Source organism: Tiliqua scincoides, chromosome 3 (assembly GCF_035046505.1).
Source record: "Tiliqua scincoides isolate rTilSci1 chromosome 3, rTilSci1.hap2, whole genome shotgun sequence".
In the NCBI taxonomy this organism is placed as follows: Eukaryota; Metazoa; Chordata; class Lepidosauria; order Squamata; family Scincidae; genus Tiliqua; species Tiliqua scincoides.
In genome coordinates, this window is record NC_089823.1 from 90,740,453 (window position 1) to 90,762,903 (window position 22,451).

Sequence of the window (22,451 nt, forward strand, 5' to 3'; positions counted from 1 at the left end):
ATTCAGAGATTCTGCTGCTGAACCTGGGAGGTAGCATAAACCTTCCATGACTAGTTGCTATTAATAAACCATCCATGAAATGAATGGTAACATTAAGTTTTGCAGATATGCTTTTCCAAACTTTTTGAAAAGTGTATTCTTCTTTCCACTGTATTACAGTAAAAGCAATTAATTTCCTAAGAATCCCCAGCTGTTCAAGCCAAGCACATTATTTCATATCTGTGGGCGTCAGCTAGCCCTTGAGAATCTCAAGGCCCCAGCTCAAGCCTGTCCCTGATTCAGGTAGTCAGATTTAGCATCACAATAATCAACAGGCAGCATCTACAATGAAAGATGAGCAATGCCCAGCAATGCAACCAGCATGTGATTCCCTGGCAGCTTAATCCTAACAAAGGCAGATTTCATTAGCATCTCTGATTTCTGTAAAATTTTAAATTTCTGATAAAATTTTGCAGTGGTCTAGTTTCCCTCACAGTGGGGATTCCAAACATTTAGCTGTATGTTTAGAACTAAATAAAACATGATGCTAAGTGTATTCCGTTCGTTCTCCCTTAACCATTTCTGCCTAATGTTGCATACACACAACAGGGATCAAATGTGTGCCCCAGTGGACTGAGCAAAAAATGGGTTAGCTACTTATGTTTCATTCTTTTGAACTGCTCCCTAACTCAGAATATGGCGGTTGTTCTTTAATCATGACAGCTGTCCAAACAAAGTAACAGGAAAATTTACAATAATTATATTTGCAGGTTCAATGTCTGAGAGTTTGATTAATTTGATATTAAAATATCTGATAATATACCAACATAGCCAAGAGCTCATACATGATGTGACTACAATGTAGTCAGGAAAGTATTCCCCTCTCCCACAGCAGGTATGGTACAGCCTCTTTAGAATTCCAGGAGTTGGAAATTTCTCATAAATTCTTCACAAAGAATTCTGCTAAGACTAACTGACAACACTTCTCTGAACTGTGAGGCTTGGATTATTTGCCTGACTCCACAAGAGCTATCCAATCTTTATTATACCTTGTTTGTCTTCACTCACTCCTTGTGACACCCAGATGAGCTGCACCATTTAATTAGTTAGGATCCTGCTAACAAATTGGGGACCATAATCTTTTGACCCATTCTAGCTCACCAAATATAATCCAGTGTAGGAAACACTAGAAATGCATGCACGCAATGCACTGTTTAAGCCATAACAATGCAAGATCTCAAAAAGGAGAAACTACAGCACTAAAATTCCAATTTACTAAGTTGCTTGGGCATATTGTTCATAGGATAGAAGTTTTGCTAGCTTTTCTTACTAAAATCTATACCAATTTTAAAAACAAACATGATACACTGTGTGGAAGAATCTTCATTTGCTTTGTTATGGATTAGAGAAGTTTTCTGCTGATGACCATGATTCAAATATATAGCAAGAAAAAGAATGAATATTTTATTCCCAGTAGAGAACCAGAAAGTTCTGCTGTAGAGACATATATGAGATAATTTCAATGAGTTTCAAACGAATCCCAATCATAAATAGACTTTTTTGAATATTGCCCTGCTTTAGACTTTACTAATTTTCACTTCACTTCCAAAATGTTTGTGTCTATTTTGTTTTTGCTGTTTGGAATGAACTATTTTTTTACAAGTTACTTGTCTGTTTCCTTCTGACTAGACACAGGGGTGCCCAAACCCCAGCCCTGGGGCCACATGCGGCCCTCAAGGCATCTCAATGTGGCCCTCAGGGAGCCCCCAGTTTCCAATGAGTCTGTGGCCCTCTGGAGATTTGTTGGAGCCCGCACTGGCCTGATGCAACCGCTCTCAGCGTGAGGGTGACTGTTTGACCGATCACGTGAGCTGTGGGATGAGGGCTTTCTCCACTGCTTGCTGTTTCACATCCATGATGCAGTAGCAGCAGCAAAGGAAAGACCAGCCTTGCTTTGTGCAAGGTCTTTTATAGGCTTTGAGCTATTGTAAGATCTTAATTCATTCATATAAGTTCATCTTTAATATATTCATTTATGTATACTTATGTAAATGTACTCAAATTTTAAATGTAAATTAATTCTTTTTTTCCCCTGACACAGTGTCAGAGAGATGATGTGGCCCTCCTGCCAAAAATTTTGGACACCCCTGGACTAGAGTTAAGAGCTATTGCCCCCACTCCTTGACAGATCATTCCAAGCCAACACTGCAAATACAAATATGGTGAAGCAAAGTAGGCTCAACCAGGTTAGTTAATTTTTCAGAGTGCTCTTCTGCCAGCCAGCTTCTGTGATGAGGGAATCCTGGTAATCAGGCTCCCATTGTAGGCAGGAAGTGGGGTGAGGACAGACACCCTTTTGCCTTTCTGGTGGCAGCATCTTATCCCTTCTTTAGATGACTCCTAGGGCCGTACTTTAAATGCCCAAGGGCCGCACTTTCCAGCACTGCAGCTGCAATGCCGTCACAAGGCAAGGGAACAAATGTTCCCTCACTTTGTGGAGGCCTCTATAACTGCCCTCCCACCACAGGATGCAGTGCACACCCAATTGGCACAGCTACACCAGTGCTGGAAAGTTGGATGGGATTTGGCCCTGAGAGATGTCTGAAGATGCATGGCAAGGCCAGGGGCAGAGGCTGTGTGTCTTACTTCCCATCACTGCAGAATGGCCCACACAGCCTCTCTGGATCACTCTAATTGTGTGGGGAGGGTGTAGGTGTCTTGGGTTGGACAATGTCATTGGGGCATTCAGCCATCATCTTGCATTGATCAGTGGGTTTTTTTTGTGCCTGAGTAACATGGGAGAAGCACTGGTGTAAACCCTTGTGATGGGTAAGCAGCAGTAGAATTGCCAGAGATATAGTGAGATCATGTCAATGTTGCTATGTTAGCTTTTCTTTCTATAGTATTGCAGTGCTATTCATTTTGCAGTTGGTTGTGCCCAGGATTGACATTTTTATGCTGATGTTTTCAGTGGTGCAGGAACAATCTAATGTACAGCTCACCCTATAAGTTTCTGGAATAAAGAATAACCCTTTGAAATAAGGGTAGCATGATTTTAAGGCCATTGTTAAAAACAGAACTCTATTTCATCCCCATTAGTATTAGCACAATGTAAGAAGAAAATTTAATTTACAGAACAAATACAGTTGGTCTTTACTTAGGGGAAATATCAGCTCAGGTCTGATAAAGAAAATTTAACTTTTCCTTTTTATGACATTTGGCTAAAACAAAAAAAAAATTGAATTCATCTCTAGAATATTGCCAGCATTGAACAAACTCCAAATTAGTCCTTAGCAGCAAACTTTCATTTCTTTATAAAAGAAATTGCTTACACACACACACACACACACACACACACACACACACACACACACACACACACACACACACAATCTACAAGGCATCCAAGTACTTCTTGAAAATGTTGCTGCAACACTTGCAATCATCCTTTAAATTTATGAGCAATCTTTCCACTATATAGTACTCTAAGTAGTGTACAGTAAAAATTAAAAATATAAATATCGTAACATTAAAAAATGCTATGCACTCATAAAACATCTTGTTCAAGAGTAAATTGCAGGTACTCCAATGGGCCAATGAAATAAGTACATCTTATCATCCTCCTAAAATTGTCAATGTAGCAGGCCTGAAAAAAGTTTCAAAATACAGCAGTGGTTCTCGAACTTTTCCGGCTCATGCCTCCCCTGATCCTTGTAGCCATTGGCCACGGCTCCCCATCACAACACCTCACCTCAGTTACCCCCAAAATGGGGGTGAAGGTGTTATAATTATACACTAGAAACAAGACTGCCAGCACTCTGAGGCTGCAATCCTAACCATACTTACCTGAAAGTAAGCCCCATTGAACAAAATAGGACTTACTTCTGAGTAGACCTGGTTAGGATTGTGCCCTGAGTTTGTTAGCAGCACACCTGGAGGGTTTTAGAAAGGGAGGGGGGAAGTGATGAATTTGCAGGAGGGGAAGACTTTGTTTTGTGTGTATCTACTAACTGCAAACTGATGCAAACTGAGACCTAGAGACTGTTTGGCTGGAATCCTAACCCCACTTTCCTGGGAGTCAGTCCCACTGAACACAATAGGACTTACTTCTGAGTAGACCTACCTAGGAGTGTGCCTTTTGTCTTACAACAGCAGCCAACAGAGTACCCCCCACCCCAAAAGAAGGCAGGAGGAAAAAGGGGAATGGCTAAAAAGGAATGGGTATTTTTATTTTTAATCAATTTTTGGAGACAAAGCCATCAAGAGTGGCTTTTTTTCTTTTTTGAAGGGGGAGGAAAAAGAGAATGGTGAGGATCCTTGGTTAAGCTGACACAGACCCTAAGCCTATGTAGGTCTACTCAGAAGTAAGCCCCATTTGAGTCACTGGGGCTTACTACCAGGAAAGTGTGGAATGGATTGCAGCCACACCCAGCAAGATTACAACTCACCCCAAAGTAGATGGGGGCTACTCTCACACACACACACCCAACATGCAGATGCTACCCCTGTTCCCCCCAGGCAAGACAGAGGGATGCAGTCTGGGGCATTTGGACACCCCCCCCCACTAAGAGCTGGTTGGTCCCTTCTTTCCCAAGCAGCCTTGACCAATCCCAGGATGCCCAGGGCGAGGGGCACACTGGGAAATGTAGTCCTTGGGGCAAGGTTGCACATGGAGACAGCTCCATGATGAGATGCAGCACCTCTGCCTACCCAGCCAGCCTTCTCTCCCACCTCCCCCCACTATGTTTCACATGCCCTCCCAGCCTCATGCTGCCCCGCCCACCTCGTTCACAGCTGCAAAAAAGCAGCATGTGCAGCAGAGCAGCCTCTCTCCCCAAGATGCCTGGTGACACCTCTGGAGGCCAGCCACGCCTCACTAGGGAGGCGGGACGCACAGATTGAATACCTCAGGAATACAGGTTCAGCCACATGATCAGTCTAGTTTCTGGTGCACAGGCTTTTCACAGATGGCAAACCTCAAAGGAATGTCTCTCTAGGCATTTTCCAGCTCATGTTTCTAAACAGAGATGTCCCCCCAGAGAAATCTCATGTTTACATCACAATAGTAAGATTACCAGAGCAAGCAACAGTCCTATGTTCCCTAGGACATGGTGCAGCTAGTGTAGAGCCACATCTGGAGAAAACACACTCCTAGCCACAGTGGATTTGGAAGCAACACAAGATTTGGGAGCACCTCAAGGTTGTAAGTCTGCTCCTTGAGGAGTATGATCTCCATCTAGAAAAGGCATACTCCTGATTAGAAGGAGTACGAGTTAGAAGGAGAACTCCAGGTTAGAAGACCCACCCACCATCAGCATCGCCATCTTGTCTAATGGAGTTCCAGTCTAGTCACCTCATCCAGTCCAACTATGAGCATTAATTTATACAGGACCTTGTCTGAACAAGCACAGAAGGAAAAGAAAACCAGAGTTGGGTACTACCGGCATACAGATTATGTCATGCTCCAAATCTCTGGACATTTGAAATGTACTAGAAATACATTCAGCAACCAAGGAGCCTAGAGAGTTAATCACTGCATAAGTACGATTTGAGAAAAAAATAACCCAACAACAAAAATACTACATTGCATCAAAAGACGAGAACTGACGCCAGTCTCTAGGTAACCATAACTCCTGCTGCATGATATTTTCTGTGCATGTGCAATAACTGGAAGAGCGGATTTCAGAAATGGCAAATTTGATGCTTTTGAAAAGGAGTGGGATGATAAGTTCCTTTCTAAAGGTCAGAACATCCAATTTCAACATGTGCTACAAGTTCAGTTCTTGGTATGTTTTTCTTCAGCCCACATCTGTTTTATAGGCATTAAATTAATTTATCTGGGTAAAAGAAGAAATCATCAAGAGCTGAATGTGGGTATCAATCAGACCTCTAACATCATCTGTCAATAAAATACGATTCTATTTTAGTTAGTGATATCCCCCACATATTCCGAATGAACAAAGTTCGCTTTGATGTCTTGTTTCCTCCCCCCCCCCCAAGCAGGTAATTCAGAAAGCAGAGATGTTTCAGAGGTTGTATGATGCCTCTGTATGATACAGAGGCTGTATGATGATGAAAATGAATGCGGCTTCATTTTCCTGTAGAAAAGGACAGCATCAGATATAATTCTTCCATCAACTGATCCTCAAGAGAAAAGAATGCTAGACCCCTGCTATTAAAACAAATAATTTTGGAAATTCCCACTATACTGCTGAATGGAGGGAACAAAAATGTCAAATTCTCCAACAAGAGTTCTACAGTTTATACAAATGTGATTGGTGGGAAGCATAACCATGCTATTTCAAAAATGAGCCCACACATGTTGCACTTCCAGTACTATTTGAAATAGTGTGACTTCATATAAACATCAGATAGTACAATACAATATGCTAACCAAGTTATAAATGATGCATCGTATGGTGCTAAAACAGTAAAGAAAAAAAAGGTAAGTGTTGATATTAAAGTAACTACTGTACTGCATATTTCAAAAATTTTCCCTCAGATTTCAATTTTTCCCCTGAAAATACTAGGAAAAAAAATCATTGTCCCCAAAATTTTACATCTCTGCCTCGGACATGCTCAAAAGTTACAAAAGGATAATGAGATGATTTTACAAATCTGGAGTCTTGGATTTTAAAGTATAACAAAAGATCTTCTGACCTGTCAAGTTACTACAACATCAGGCATAATAATATTCTTAGAAAGAAGAGCTATTAAATAAGAATTCTCTGAGATCCTTTTGCCTATACAGTATTTATAAAAGATACCAATGTTCTGCATTCTAAACTGGCAGTAGAGTGCCTGCCTGCAGAGAACATATGAGGAGGTCACATTTTACTTTTAGTTCCATCCTTAGTTTTTAAACAGTTCATTTTCAACATCTGTTCTTTTCTTACCCTAATAAAAGGAAACTGTCATTCTGAATCAAAGCGAAGAACCATGTCTGACAGCTACTAAAGGGTGAAATATCAGATTCATCAGAACACATACCACAATACTGTATCTACAGCGCAAGTTATTAACTACTCTGTCTCACAGCCCAATCCTATCCTCCCTTGCGCCTGCGGAGGCAGCAGTGCCAAAATGCCCACCACATCCTATGGGCGCTGGGCTAGTACCAAGAGTCTCCTTGGGGTAAGGAAGCATCCCTGGCCTCTGCTGAGCTCAGAAACCCCTCTGCAGAGCTCCCCTCACCTCCACAGGGGGGCAGCCCTCAGGACCGCGGGGACAGGCATTAGCCCATATCCGGAACGGAACCCCCATGGATAAGGAAGCATGCCTGTACTATTAGATAGAGGGTGGATGGTCTAGGATGACTATGAACTTTGATACATATCTTCTGTTAAAACAGAAGGTACCAAACATTTCTTTTTATTTAGAACATTCATAATCACCTATGCTAGAAGAGTCAGACAGTGAACACCTAAAACGAATAAGAAGGGTTTTTCACCCACAATATCTAACACGATAGTGAAATAAAGCTAGTTAAACATGTCTTTTGTATGAGAGAGAACTTGAGGAGCGGAGAGACAGCTTAGCCATATTTTGTATCAGAAATAATAAATGCAAATACACGCAATAAATAAATGCAGTTATTTCTGGTACATGGTGGATATGTTAACACATTTAACAATAAGTCTCTTTCAAAAGGTAATCATCTAATACAGTGGATGATTAGATGACTTTGACTGGTGGCACCCAAACTTTGACTGGTGGCACCCTTGACCTATTGAGCCATTGGTCATGGCTCCCCATTAGGGCTACAAACCTCTTCATCAATGGTTCTCAAACTTTGACTGGTGGCACCCTTGACCTATTGAGCCATTGGTCATGGCTCCCCATTAGAGCTACAAACCTCTTCATCAATGGTTCTCAAACATCCCAGGAGTTTTACTCCCAGGGTAAGCCTTTGAAGTTGAAGGAGTGAGCACAGCAACATGATTCCCAGGACTGCATCACTAATGGGTGTGGAAGGAGGGTGCTTTTACTTACAGGTGACTGCAGGACATTGCAGGAGGTGCGGGGAGCCCCGAGCAGCCCTCCGCAGGGCTTCCCGATGCTTTGTGCCCGCTTTCTTTCAACGTTCTAAGCATCGGGGTGCCCTGCGGAGGGCTGCTTGGGGCTCCCCAGACCTCCTGCAATGTCCTGCAGTCACCTGTAAATAAAAGCACCCTCCTTCCACTCTGTTAGTGACATGATCCTGCGGATTGTGTCATTGCCCTCCCCTCCTCCCCACCCCTTAAAGGGATAGGGGACCCTTTACACGAACTGGTGGGTCATGACCCACCAGTTTGAGATCCACTCCTCTACATTGTATAGGGTGGCAGTTTTTTTGTGAGGATTCTGTGACTCCCCAGCTGGATTCTGTGGCTTCCTGGGTGCCATGGCTCACAGTTTAGGAACCACTGACCAAATAGAGTGAAAGGCTCTATTCCATCTCTGTGTCAGTCCAGTTTGTTTTGGAAACTGTATTAATTACCAAATAGTTGCAATAAAGAATTCATTCAATTGCACATGACATTGAGGAAGCAGCCAGCTTAATGTAAAACAGAAGGCACGCAAAAAGAGGTCACTAAGTTCCTGAGAGCTAATAAAAGCTGAAAGGATCAAAACCTGTCAACGTAGAAGCTATGTGGCTCTGTTTTAAACAAACAAGTGGCCCCCAAATATTGAGACACAATAGCAGAATGTCAAACATTGAGCAAGTAGCTATCCCAAGAAAACCAGACAAGGTAGACTTAAATGAGCCAAAGGAAGGTTAAAAAGTTCTATATCAGAAAAACAAGAAGGGGAAAAAATGCCATCATTGATTTAAAACTTATGCACGTTACAAAATTCAGTGTTTACTAAATTGTATAACAGAGAGCAGAAATAACCTCCTTTCTGTTGCCAAAATCAACCCCATTTCAGTAACATAAAACTGCTTTGGTAAGAGAAAGCAACATATTTTATGACTGTAGCTTTCTTACTAACAATAGCTAGTAAGTCTTTCAAGATGAAATTTCAAGAATTTCAAAGTATTTCAAGTCTTCTAGATGTCACACTCACTCAGTTTGCATGATTCCTACAACATCCTTGTACAGAAGGCCACTGCTATTGCCAGCATATTGAAGAAGGGAGCTGATGTGATAGGTGGCCATTGGCCAGTCAATAAGTTCATAACAGAAGTGAAACTTTAATTTTGAACTAAAGATGTCCTTATCTTGCAGTTTTCACTCTTTACCACTATGTTTCAGCAGCTCAACCTGACTTCACAGATTTTGCAATCTTGTTTCTCTGGTTCCAAAAACAGTTCAGTTACTTCTTTTTCTGTTTTAAGGATGTGCAAGCCATCTAACTCCAAATATTGCACTGGCCAGCTTTATCATGTGGGTAGGTGTGTATTTTTTTTTTTACAAGCCATTACATAGAAACAAACATAACAGTGCCCACATGGATTCAGCCAAGCTCAATAACACAGGGTAGCCAATTTTTATTTTTATAACTTCTGATACATGCAGTAACAACAGTCAACCAAAACTGAAAAGACCAGTAAGTATACAGAATAACATTGCCACCGGTGTCCAGACAATTTTAGCACAACTTTTGAATGCTAAGCAAAACTGACAGGTACTTCACAAAGAAAAAGAAGTCACGTTAAAGGAGAACCAGCCACCTGCCATACCTTATTTTTATATATCCACACTTCTATTTTCAGGCGCTGTTCCAAGACTGAACCAAGATAAGCATAATCCACCCACACAATTTCCTAAAATGCACAGAATGAGAGGAAGGAAAAGGCTGTTTCTGATCTATTCCTTACACCTGATTTCAATATTTTTCAGAGCAATTAGTTTGGTTTCACTTGTTTCTTGCATGCAGTTTGATTATCTGGTATTACTCTTACCTAAAACAAATCAGATAGTGTCAACAAAGCAGAGTAAAATGAAACTGAATGCCAGCAACTAAAGTAGCTCACAGACTGAACACACTTAAAGGAAACTGGGATAGGGGAGGAAAAAAAGACAGAGAATAGGTGGTTTGCTATTCCAGCAACAGGAGTGCCTGCTGTGAGACATAATAAAGGTCCAAAGTACACAAAGCTGTCTAGGAATCCAGTAACTAGCAGGGAACCTATTTATAGCCATTTAGGTGGAAGCACTATTTTAAAAAAATAGTATGAACAGGCAACCCTGGTACATTGATCCATGCAAGAAACTCTCCTGCATTGTGCCAGTTTCAAAAATACTAGGAGCATCCCAGTGGAGCCAGTATCATCCAATTACAACCTCAGCCCTCAGTCTATTTTTTTATTATCTGATACAAAAAAAAAATGATGCCAAAGAAGCCTCTATATACTGGAACACTTTTTCCTTTGCTATACCAGTGTTCTGTTTGATCCATTTATGACAACAAAATTATAAGAGTCTAGCATCTAGCCTTCTCCTCTATCAAGTACCCTGCACCATCCTATGCTAGAACTTCACCCTCTTCCCTAAAGCAGGAAATCTGTTCTTTTCCGACTGCCGCATATTTCAATTTTAGGGTGCAATCCTATCCTGCGCTGGAACAGGCAAGCCAAGAGGCTTGCGCGGTATCCAGCTCAGGACAGAGCCCCAAGGTGGCTCAGCCAGAGGCAAGGGGAAACTTTTCCCCTTACCCTTGGGTAAGGCGCCCTTGCCCCAATGGGTATTCTCAGACTTGTGCCACCTCCTGAGGTGGCACAAGTCTGAGGAAAGCGAAGCAGCTTCAAGCTGTTCCGATCTTCCTGAGAACAGGGGTTGAGATCTGGCAGTTATGCTGGAACCCAACCCCGCCTCCCACTTCCCGCCCACCCCTGGGGCCGCCTGCTGCCTGCTCTCTCCCCACCCAGGAACACCTCCCTCCTGCCTCCTCCCCGCCTCTCCTAGAGGCTTGCGTCAGCCCAACTGGGCCGACGCAAGCCTCAGTGAGGAAGCCAGCACAGAGGCTTGTGTCAGCCTCCACAGGCCGGTGCTCATCTGAGTGCCGGCCCAGCTTCCTCCCAAGGAGGCACAAATGTGCCTTATGGCACGTTGGCAACCCTCCTGGGCCGGTGCAAGGGTCTTGCGTCGGCCCATGGGCGCTTCAGGATTGTGCCCTTAATGTGTTAATTTTTTGGGAGGCCTGCTACAGAATCACAGTATCAATGGCATTTTCTCATAAATTATATATGAAGAGAATAAAACACAGAGCTACAGCTTGAGTCAATCTAGAATCACACTTACTGAGTTGCTCCATACACACTTTTCTGGGAGTAATCCCTTTATAACGGGACTAACTTCTGAGCAGACATGCATAGGATTGGACTCTCCTCCATTTAATAACCAGAGCCAGCATGCAACCAGCTGCTGAAATTCTGTCACTCTCTCTCTCTCCCTCCTTTACTTTTAGAATACACTGCTAAAATAACCTCTCTCCCACATCTGTTGTTGTGAGCATATTTATTTAAGTAGTTATTGCATTGTTTTTTCCCTTACCCTTAACATAATTTTCAAAAGCCTGGTTCTTAATTTTAGGGATTCTTCATCTGAATTTCCCTCTTCACTTATTCCCCTTCTCATTCTCTATTTTGCATAAGTTTGCCCTTTGTTTCTCCTGCCGTACCATATAGAACAATCCAGTTCTATAATGTCAAGGTAATAAATCTCACTATTTACACCAAAAGTTTGTTTAGGACCAAGCCAGTCAAGTCATTTCCACATCGTCTGCTAACCCTCCCCTAAAACATGCTTGGTTTTTTTCCCCCACTTCACTTCTTGTCTATCTGCCCATCTGCTGTATCTTACCAGTTCTGCATTCTAAACAGTACATTGCACAAAAGCTTCATAAAAGGATCAAAACGACTAAAACAAATACTGAAACCCACTGTGAGATAACTGTAACTAAATGTTGAAATCAGGCATGAGACTCACTAACAGCCCAATCCTATGCCTGCCTACTCAGAAGTAAGTCTCATTAGAGTCAATGGCACTTACTCCCAGGTAACTGGGGATAGGATTGGGCTGTAAGGCAACTATGATCCACTCACTGTACGTATCTCACAGGGATTTTGCGAGCATTTAAAAAACACTGAAATTCATAGAGGAAGCGCAGGACAGAAATGTAACCAACAATACACACTACCACTGCCCAAAGCTACAGTAGGCATCTTTGATTAAACAAACAGAAAACAAATCACTTCGTAACCCATCACTTTGTCCTTTTCACCAAGAACAGAACTTGAGAACGCCCTTTCATAATCCATCAGTTTTTGCGAGATGAAAAACTATACAGAAAAACAAAGCTTATAGAGGCTGATTTCACAAAGAAAATTTATACTTGGACTTGACTGATCACCAGTTTTATTTAAACACTGGCATCAGAACACCTTATTGTACTTATGCAGTTGTACACAAAAATTAAACAGAAAAGTGGCTCATATGAAACTGTTTATGACTGTTTATGAAACGACAGCTTACTATGGTGTGCATTACTTGGCAAGTTTGCATTGTCCAGTCATGAAAAGTCTTACCACACTTTGTGGCTCCTGATAAGAAATCCAGGAAAGAAGGGGAGACACAAGATTTTCCTCAATGCTTGGCAAGACAACACAAATGAATTGCTTACTAAGTGATTAATTATTTTTATTTATTTTTCACATTTTTATACCGCCCTTCCTCCAAAGAGCTCAGGGCGGTTTACACAGCTGTTCCTCCCCTCTTTCTTGTCCTCACAACAACCCTGTGAGGTAGGTGAGGCTGAGAGAAAGTAACTGGCCCAAGGTCACCCAGGAAGCTTTGTGGCTGAGGGGGGATTTGAACCTGGATCATCCAGGTCTAAGTCCACCTCCCAAACCACTACACCACCCTGGCTCATCGCCCATAATAATACCCATCATAATAATAAACTGCTACCAGTAATAACTGTCTGTATTCATTTTGGACCTTCTCCAATAGTGTTAGACTGTGTAGGAAAATATTAAGCTAACATGGAAGGCACAAGATGCTGATGGAGAGAGATCCATTTAAAGAGACAATGCTTAATAACCATGTTTCACTACAATAATGTAATGTAAGCCAAACAACAAAGCACTGTAGAAATATTACTCAATTCATCAAATGCAAATCTGCATTTTGGCAGTTCATCATAAAATCCGTCATTACTGTCACAGGTCCTCAGCTTGCAACCACACACACTTGCAGCAATACTGCCCCTGACCTATAGCAAAAAAGAATCCAGAAGCACACCACAAACTGGTTCTCTTTAGCTGTGAATACATTCCTGTATTCTAAGCTTGTGACAAAGCAAAATTAAGTATATGCCAGCATCCCCTGCACATTCTATAGGTTAGGGCAGGGGTGCTCACACTTTTTTGGCTTGAGAGCTACTTTGAAACCCAGCAAGGCCCAAAGATCTACCAGAGTTTTTTTTTATAATGTTCGCGCCATCATAACATATAACATTTATGTGTACAATGTATGTTGGTGTACCTTGAGCCCCACTGAGTATAACAGGACTTACCCCTGAGTACACATGCCTAGGATTAGGCTGTGATGCTGCAATCCTAGCCACACTTGCCGGGAGTAAGGCCCATTGTACTCAATGGGGCTTACTCCCAGGTGTTTCCTCCCAGAGGCACCTGAAGGGGGGGGTCGGCACTCCGCGATCTACTCATTTTGCCTCGGGATCTACCGGTAGATCGCGATCCACCTATTGAGCACCCCTGGGTTAGGGACTAGAGCACTATGGAAAACCAGATATCATCAAGGAACCCAATCTTTTTTTTAGCTTGCAAATGCAAAACATAAATAACGCACTACACATCACTTGCGATGTGTGGAAAAACCAAATAACATGTTATATACACAAAAAAGTACAGTGAAATGCATACAAGGAACACACAGTGCACATTCACAAAAACCATGGAAACATGACAAAATAGGTCAAAAGAGCAGACCCCATGTCAAAGGTATGGGCTCTTGTTATATAGCAGCAACTGTTACCCTGCACATGCCTGATCTTGGAAGCTAAGCAGGGTCAGGCCTGGTTAGTACTTGGATGGGAGACCACCTGGGAATATCAGGTGCTGTAGGCTTATACCATAGTCTTTCGAGACTGAAGGTTGCCAACCATTTGGTTATATATGAATAATAATATAATAATAATAAACTTTATTTATATCCCGCCCTTCTCCCTAAAGGGACCCAGGGTGGAAAGAATTGATCATTGAAAAAGCAGGGGTGCAGGTACCACTTCTGCAAATTCAAACAGGTTTTGAGTTTCACCCAGTAAAATATTACATGTTTAACTTACCTCTAAGACATTTTAAGTGTGCACTTAAGCATATAAGGTGCAATGCAACAGTTGCATCTTTGCAAACACACACATGTGCGAGCGCACACCATAAATGTACACTAGTCTGCAACTCCCTACTGAGCTTATGGTCAGTGGCAAACCGGACTTTGCCCTTATGTAATATGTGAACCCTCATGTCCTGTGTACACACAGGGCTGTCCAACATATTTGTTTGGATGTGAACTTGATACTGGATGCATGAATGGAGAGCATGACCCAAGTGAGTCTTGAGGCATTTTGATTTGGGTAAGAGGCCTCAAGTCCCACAGGCCTTAAGCAAAAGGCCAAACTTTGACTTTCTAAAGGAACCCAACCCGCCAGGGCAGATAAAGAAGTTCTTGCTGCACCATCAGCAGAGCACAAAACAGAGACACCCACCTTGGGGATGACCCATCAGGACACAAAAGACAGATCCTTGACACAAAAGCTTCTATGATCCTTCTATGGGAATTTAAAGTATAAAAAGCAGGGTCAAAGGACCCTCTTGTTCCTTGTAATCTTGTACATCTGCTCTCTCCTAACCTTGTTGCTGTGGATCCACTGGTACTGCACTGAACACCCCTATTCCCTCCACTGTGACAGTCAGCACCCAGGACACATATCAGATGGTTCCTTTCCTTTCCAACTCACCTCCCTTCCCCCTGCACTACCACAAACCATAGCTCCAGCATCTTCCTTTCATAAGCTGCCGCTCCAGCACTGCTGAGTTGCATCTTGAGAACTGCTTTCCCCAGCAAAGCAACCTCCGCCCCCTTGTCTTGCTTCCCTCCCTGAAACCAGCTAAAGTTACTGCCTTGCTTTCTTGGGTTTGTTTTTCATAACCTTTTCTGCCTGTCTCCCCACCCCTACATTAAGAGATCGCTGCCTTTGGCACCTTAGCCCCACAATCCCTGCAACATTTCCAGCAACCCCAGCAGATACAGATCAGTCACCTTGGCTTTTGGCAACACTGCCAAACCTATTGGCTCACAACCCTTGCCTTCTTTAGTGTCCCATGTACAGCCAAATTGGTGACATGCTTAGTGCTTCTATCTTTTCCACCTCAGAGTCAGTGTGAATAGAACTTGTGATCTGTTTTAAGAAGAGGCCCAAATACTTTCCCTAACCAATCCATCAAGAACTCTGAGAACAAGGAAGGCCCCGAATTCCAGTTGATTCCTTTCTTGGAGGTCTGGGACACAGGCAAGCTTCTCCCATGTGAGAAGTGATTTCATGGTCCAGCAAGGGGTTTACTCCTTGCCTGCAGTTGGATTCAGGCTACAGAGAACAAAGATACAGTCTCAGCCTTGTGCTGCAGATGGAGCCTGGGTGTTCTCCCACATCACTCTCTTTTTCCCCCAGTCTCTCTCTCCTCTCTCCTCCCACTATTGCAAAAACCCTGGTTCTTCAGCCCATATCCCCTTAGGAAACTTTCCTGATTCCCCCTACAGCCTTCTCCCCTTCATTCTTCTCTCTCTTTGTGTCCTTCATTTCCCAATTTCCTTACAAGGATTTCTTTTTCTCCTTTCTGCCTAGAAACTACTCATGTTTAGAGCTTACTTGTGTGGGTGACTGTTGAATGCACTGCATTTTATGTTTGTTATTGTATTATTAAAAAGTTATCTATTGTGACACCTTTAACCTTTCCTCCCTCCTTCTTTCATACTACTCCACTGCATTGTGCCATTGGCCACTGCCCTTGATACCTGCATGTGCAACTGATTTCTCTGTGTGCACAGGTTCTGAAAACAAACCTAGTAACAAGTGCTATTTCAAGATGAAGGAAAAAACCATGTATGATTGATGCTAACTGAAGATGGCTGACAACTGCTTGCTTTGAATTGCTATCAATAATCAGTAAAGGTTAGCGGTTTTGATTTAAGCCATGCCTAGTTATTTTAGTAGTTCACAGTGAATGTTTTACCATAAGGAGGTAAGAGGTAACCATTCTAATAAGTCTTTGACTGCCTATTGTCTCATAGCAAGAACACTAGCACTTTTTACATAAGGGCCCTTTCATCACAGCCTGGGAGGAAGGCTTTTCTAGAAATGCTGCAGGATGAGTCATAAACTGCAAGGCAGTAAAGCATTTCACTGTTGATAACTAGATGCAGTGTGATTAAGCTGGGCCTTGTTTTCATTTTATTCCATTTATCTTTCATCTGCGTCATGCTTTTAAAACAACACACTCATCCATGATGCAGGTATGTATTTGGAAAGCTATCTGTATCTTCACGTGTTTGCTACCTTGTGTACACTTTTTTTGCATTTAAACGAATGTCAGGCAATGCTACGTAGTATTGTTTTAAGAATGTTTAAGTATGGAGCAGTGTTTGCATGTGCCTAACCACTTCAGGTAGGTCTTAATATCTTGCCAGCTATCAGCTATCTTAGGAACTATCTTTCCCACAACTAGTGATCAGATAACTAACTTCCTCTGCTCAACTCTTTCAGTGTTTCTCAAACTGTGGGTCAGAACCCACTAGGTGGGTTGCGAGCTAATGTCAGGTGGGTCCCCATTCATTTCAATATTTTATTTTTAATATATTAGACGTGATGCTACCATGGTATGTGGCTGCATTTAGGGAAATGTTACAGATCTGTACTTTTAACAAGCTACTATGTATATTCTTTTAACAATGATAGTAAATGGGACTTACTCCTGAGTAAGTGTGGGTAGGATTGCAGCCCAAGATTGTTAGAAATTTCCTGCTTGATGATGTCACTTCCGGTCATGACACCACTTTTGGTGGGTCCTGACAGATTCTCATTCTAAAAAGTTTGTCCTGGTGCTAAATGTGTGAGAAGCACTGTGTGAAGCTAAATGTGTGAGAAAATACATAAGTATTTTCAAAGGACAGCCTGTTCACCTGACCTCAGAGAAGAGGTCTAGCACTATCAAGCAAGCCCCATTTGCAACTCATGCTAAAGGGGGGGAAAAGTTTCTATTTTCATTCATCACATTTGCATCAGGAACTGTGGGCTTAAACAAAATACCTCATAAACTGAAGTTGGGATTTAACTTGGGCCTGGGAGTCCACCTCAAGCAGACAAGGGAACAGAGGTCTTAAACATCAGGTGTTGCAACTAGCTCTAATACAGAGCCTCTGGAATGGTTTGCCTGTTGCAAATACCAGGAATCTTGTCTTCTATCTTTGCCTGGTCATATTTCTGAGCTCCTACACTTCAGCTCCAGTCCCCATATTTACAGAGCTGGGGGGAAAGAAAAAGAACATCTGAACCCAGAATTCATATATCTACCCACAATTGCAGCCTTGCCCATCATCTTGCAAGTCACTGAGCCAGCTACTTTACCTGCTTTCCTTCTACAAGTATTAAGCAAAACTTTCTCAGAATTCATAATTTCCACACATTGCAAGAGGTCTCAAACCATAAGAACTGCTGAAACAGAGTGACCAACATAACGCTATGGTTTCAAAATTAAAATTCTTTACCACATTGCATTTACTGGAAATAATATCCAACAATGCAAAATGAACTTCAGTTTCTAGCTGAGAGTAGCCCTAAGCATCCAAATGCTTTGTCAAAGTAGCATTAAAGAATACACACATACACTAAAGAATACACACATAACAGTACAACCCTTGGTGCATTCAAGACTGATATTCACGTACCATTCCATTATTCACAAAATGCAGCTCCTCGCCTTCTGAGTTTATAATGGTCACCCTAACCTAAGCGTAAAACATTACAGTCAGCTGTGAACCCAAGAATGGGCTAAATCAAGATTCTGAAAAGAGCTTTTTAAAGTGTCCTATGATTTCATGGATAATGTATTTATACTAAATTTTACTGAGTGCTTTTCCCAATTTTACTCTCCCCAAAATATTTTCTACTTCTAGCTATAATCCTGACAACTGCAGCAATGCTTTAAAAAGTTAAGAGCAGTAGCTGAAAACAACAATGAATACATTCTAGTTACATCAATTTGCCTTACCGAATTAACAAAGGCAAACTTTCCCCTTCCTTCTGGGCACCAACTTTAAGTCATTTTAGGGTGCATGACATACATTGTGCATTCAGATTTCTGGTTTTTTTTCCCCATTCACACTCAAGTTTCCAAAATTCCCGTTATGTGTTTCACAATGAAATTAGGAAAAGTGGTTTTCAGCTTTATAAAAGGACCACTCAGACACAAACTCTGTTCCAGGAACTGGATGAATTCCTTCCTGGCACCTTAGAAGTTATACATTTAATGGTATCAAAACTGGCCTTTAAAGAAAAGGATGAATGCTCTTGTTTCCAAAGAAGCTTCCCAACTAACCTCTGGTATAACATGTGCCAGAGAAGTGAGAACTATTGTTGGAAAAAGCAGGGCCTTTTCAGTTCTGGTGATTTTGAGCACAACAGCCTATTAGATTATTCAACAGTTCTCCTCCCTGCTGGCATTTCAAAAGGTCAGGCTAACCTGGGAAAGTGAATACAATAAGCATATGCCAAGCCCAAAGCACAGCACACCAGAATGCTCCAGACACTGTTATTCCAGTGTCAATTCAAGATAAATGTAACAGTCACATTACTGGAACTTTCATTCCTTCTGTCCAAATACATTTATTCATGTACAACACTGCCAAACAAGGTAGAGTTAAACCGCTGTAAGGACATAATTGCTGTTGCAATTTGTGTGATGGGGAACATTACTTTGAACAGTAGAGAAAGTCTCAAAGTAAGAATGGGAAGGAAGTCATTTGTTAGGATCTTGAGGTTTGAATAAAGAGTATTTGCATGACCTTAACCCACACTGCACATATTTTAGAAGTTTTGCCAAGCAGGAAGTGTCATCTCATTCATTCTCAGCCACTTCTACAGGAAGGCAGAAAGATAACAGATGAAAATGGTATGCACTGCTATCACGTCTGCTGGACACTGATGAACATGTGTGTGGTGGGGGGGGGGTAAGTGGATGAGTCACTGCTGAAGCACAAACTTTGGGAGCTTATCCATTCCAAGATTCCTGCACATTAAGCCAATTCTGCCCAATGTTGCATATACACAACAGGGATCAAATGTGTACACCTGTGGACGGGGCAGAAATGGGTTAAGTTATGTTTTAACCTATCCCAGTACACTATCAACAAATATTTTGAATTCTTTCCCACTCATCTGTTCTAACTTCTAGTGCCTGACTGATCAACATAAAAGGAACCCCAAAGTCAATGCAACAGGAGTGCTTAAGCTCTGAGATAAAGTCTATTCAGCATTACCAATTAGAATCTCTCATGCACAAAAATTATAGGGACAAAGCAATGAGGCTCTGAAAAAAAATCAACCAGGATCTGAACTTTTCTAATTTCTGTTCCCAAATCTTGGTTTCTTGCTGTCAATTATAGAGGGAACTGTTTCCACAAAACACTGAAGAGCAAACACTAGACATGCTCCAAATCCATGGCTGGTTACACCTGAGTTTAAGGTTATCCCTGAGTTAAAGTATCCCTGGGCTGCAGCTGTCAGATTCCAGGATGCTTTACACTCTGCCTTGCTCCTGCTAGGCAACTCCTTTGCTGTTTACTATATGGGGACCAACAGTAAGATACACACCCAGCTTGCACTGACTGGTCAAGGTGCAGGTATAAAGCTCAACAACACAGCACTTGTTTCCCACATGACCAAAGAGCCAAATTAGCTTTTTACCTGGTACCACATGACCTACTTCTTCAAAGCCACATCCCCTCTCAACTTTCAGTCATAAAGTGTCTATGTTATGGAAGCTTCTATGCAACAAGACCCACTTCTCAGGTTACATCTTCTGACCTGAAAATTCTTTCACCTTTGAGCTGTCACACATCCCGAGCATGGCTGCATGTCTGTCACAACTGCTTTGCAATGTTTATGCAATCCCACACTCCAGGACGATCACACAGTTCACCCCCAACTGGTCACACTGCAAGGATCATGGCCTGACCCACAAAATAAAACATGAACTTTCTTTCAGAAGATACCACACTTCTGACCACTTCCTGCATTTCCCACAGACGCAACAGACAGTAGCTGGAGAATACAGCCTTATTTTAAGAAGAGGCTCTCCCTACTGCAAAATCTCTCCTCTCTTCCATAGAACAAGCAAATGGTCATGATTTCAGAGAGCCTCAGTTCCACACAGCACCTTATACAACAGGCCACATAGTTCCGAGATGTGACATTATGGCTGAAAAGCATCAAGTGGGCATGTTTCAAGTGGAGGGTCCCTGAATAATAACATGCCTGGTGTGATCCTTTTCCAGTAACCTGAACCGTGTGCCACATTACACAACTATGGAGATGACCAAGCACACTCAGACACCCTTGCATGGTGGTGTTTGTTTGAACAGAAGTGGGGCTTTCCTTGTTATCAGGAAATCACTAATCTGTTTCCAGATAAGTGCGGCCAATGCAACTTGGCCTGTTTTTATCCTTTCTGGGTCAAACAACATGCCAGCGCACAGGCATGTGAGGTATGACCCTGTCATTGAATGCCGTGTGTGTGTGTGTGTGTGTGTGTGTGTGTGTGTGTGTGTGTGTGTGTGTGTGTGTGTGTGTGTGTGTGTGAGAGAGAGAGAGAGAGAGAGAGATTTTGTGTGTGAGAGTGAGAATTTTTTGTGTCTGTGTGAGTGTGAGAGATTGTGTGAGTGTGTGTATGAATGTGAGAGTTTTTGTGTTTCTGTGTGAGAGTGTGAAAGACTGCATGTGTGTGTATGAGTGTGAGAGAGATTGCGTGTGTGAGCATGAGACTTTGTGTGTGTGTCACTTTGGTACTTGACATGACTGACCTATGGCTCCAATCCTATGCACATTTCCCTGGGAGTAAGCCCCAATGACTATAGTGGGAATTACTTCCGAGTAGACACGCACAGGCTTGGGCTCTGACTGGGGCCCCAGCCGGCACTCACCGAGTTCAAGGGCCTTGCTGTACTTCTCCAGGGCGGCGGGCAGCTCCTGCTTCTCCCACAGCGCGTCGCCTTCGGCGCATAGCCGGCGCGCCCTGCTCTCTGCCGGGAACCACTTCTCCAGCAGGCTGCCCAGGACGACGTTGACGCGGAGAGCAGGAGGAGGAGGGGGGGCAGTTCCCGCCGCCGCCGCCGCCGCCGCCGCGCCCGGGGAGCGGCGAGGGGCGCAGCGGGCACATTCCCCCCCGCAGCTGAGGGCGCAGGGCTTGCAGTGGGTGTGCCCGCAGTGCAGGGTGACCGGCTCGCAGAGCAGGCGCAGGCACAGCGGGCAGCCCAGGGGCTCCGGGGGGCGGCAGCAGGCGGGGTCCCCCGGCGGCTCGGGCCCCCCCGCGCCGCCGGGCCACGGAGGCAGCCGCAGCTCCTTGTGGCGGAGGGTGAGGGCGAAGCCGTGGGCCAGCTCGCGCAGCTCCTCGGGCCGCAGGCGGGCCAGCTTGGCGGCGGCGCTGTACGAGTCCAGAGCCTCGGCGATGCGGCCGGCGCGGGCCAGCGCGTCCCCCTGCCGGAGGCACAGGCCCCGCTCGGGCTGCGGCAGCTCGGCCAACTGCGAGCTCAGGATCTCGGCGGCCAGCGCGAACTGCCCCCCGCGGAAAGCCTCCTCGGCCACCTGCAGCATCTCCGCACAGGGGCCCGGCGGGGCCTGGGGGTGGGCGCGCGGCGGCAGCGCCTGCTGCTGCTCGGGGGCGGCCCCCAGCTCCATCTTCGCCGGGCTGGTGGGTGTGGTGGCGCGGTCGCTGCTGCTGCTGCTGCTGCCGCCGCCGCTATGGCTTCATGGCCAGGCGCAGCCTTTCCGCGCGAGGAGGAGGAAGGGGGCGCCACCCCAGCGGCTCTCAGGCGCCCCCGCCGCCGTGCTCGGGCGCCGGGACGGGAGCGGGCGGTGGCACTGGAGACGCGGCCCGATGCGCTTCTCTCTCGGCTGCAGGAGACGCGTCGGGGTCAGGGGGAGGAGAGCGAGGCGGAGCTCCCTGCCTGCCGGAGCGAGCAGTCGGCTGCCTGGCTGAGTCTATTCTGGGCTCCGGCGCTTATGCAACGCCGGGCGGTTGTATAACTCCCTCTCCCCGGCTGAGGGCAGCAGCGCCCGCCCCGTCCCCGGCCTGGTGAGCTGAGCGCACATGCCCTGCGCCAGCTACTCCGCCCTCGCCGCACGTGTGTGTGGCGGGGAGAGGCGCTTCCTTCCTCCTCCTCCTTCTCCCGGGCATCCCCGGGGAACGGCACGAC

General features: G+C 44.1%; 1 protein-coding gene across 1 annotated transcript in view; it reads right to left on the reverse strand.

Moving 5' to 3' along the window:
• Window positions 1-22,150, reverse strand: part of LONRF2 (LON peptidase N-terminal domain and ring finger 2) — a 43,797-nt gene extending 21,647 nt beyond the window's left edge. Inside the window, exon 1 of the mRNA XM_066621681.1 lies at window positions 21,180-22,150. Coding sequence (XP_066477778.1) covers window positions 21,180-21,933 — 754 coding nt within the window. The 5' untranslated portion in view covers window positions 21,934-22,150. The remainder of the gene's footprint in view (window positions 1-21,179) is intronic.
• Between the last annotated feature and the right edge of the window lie 301 nt (window positions 22,151-22,451).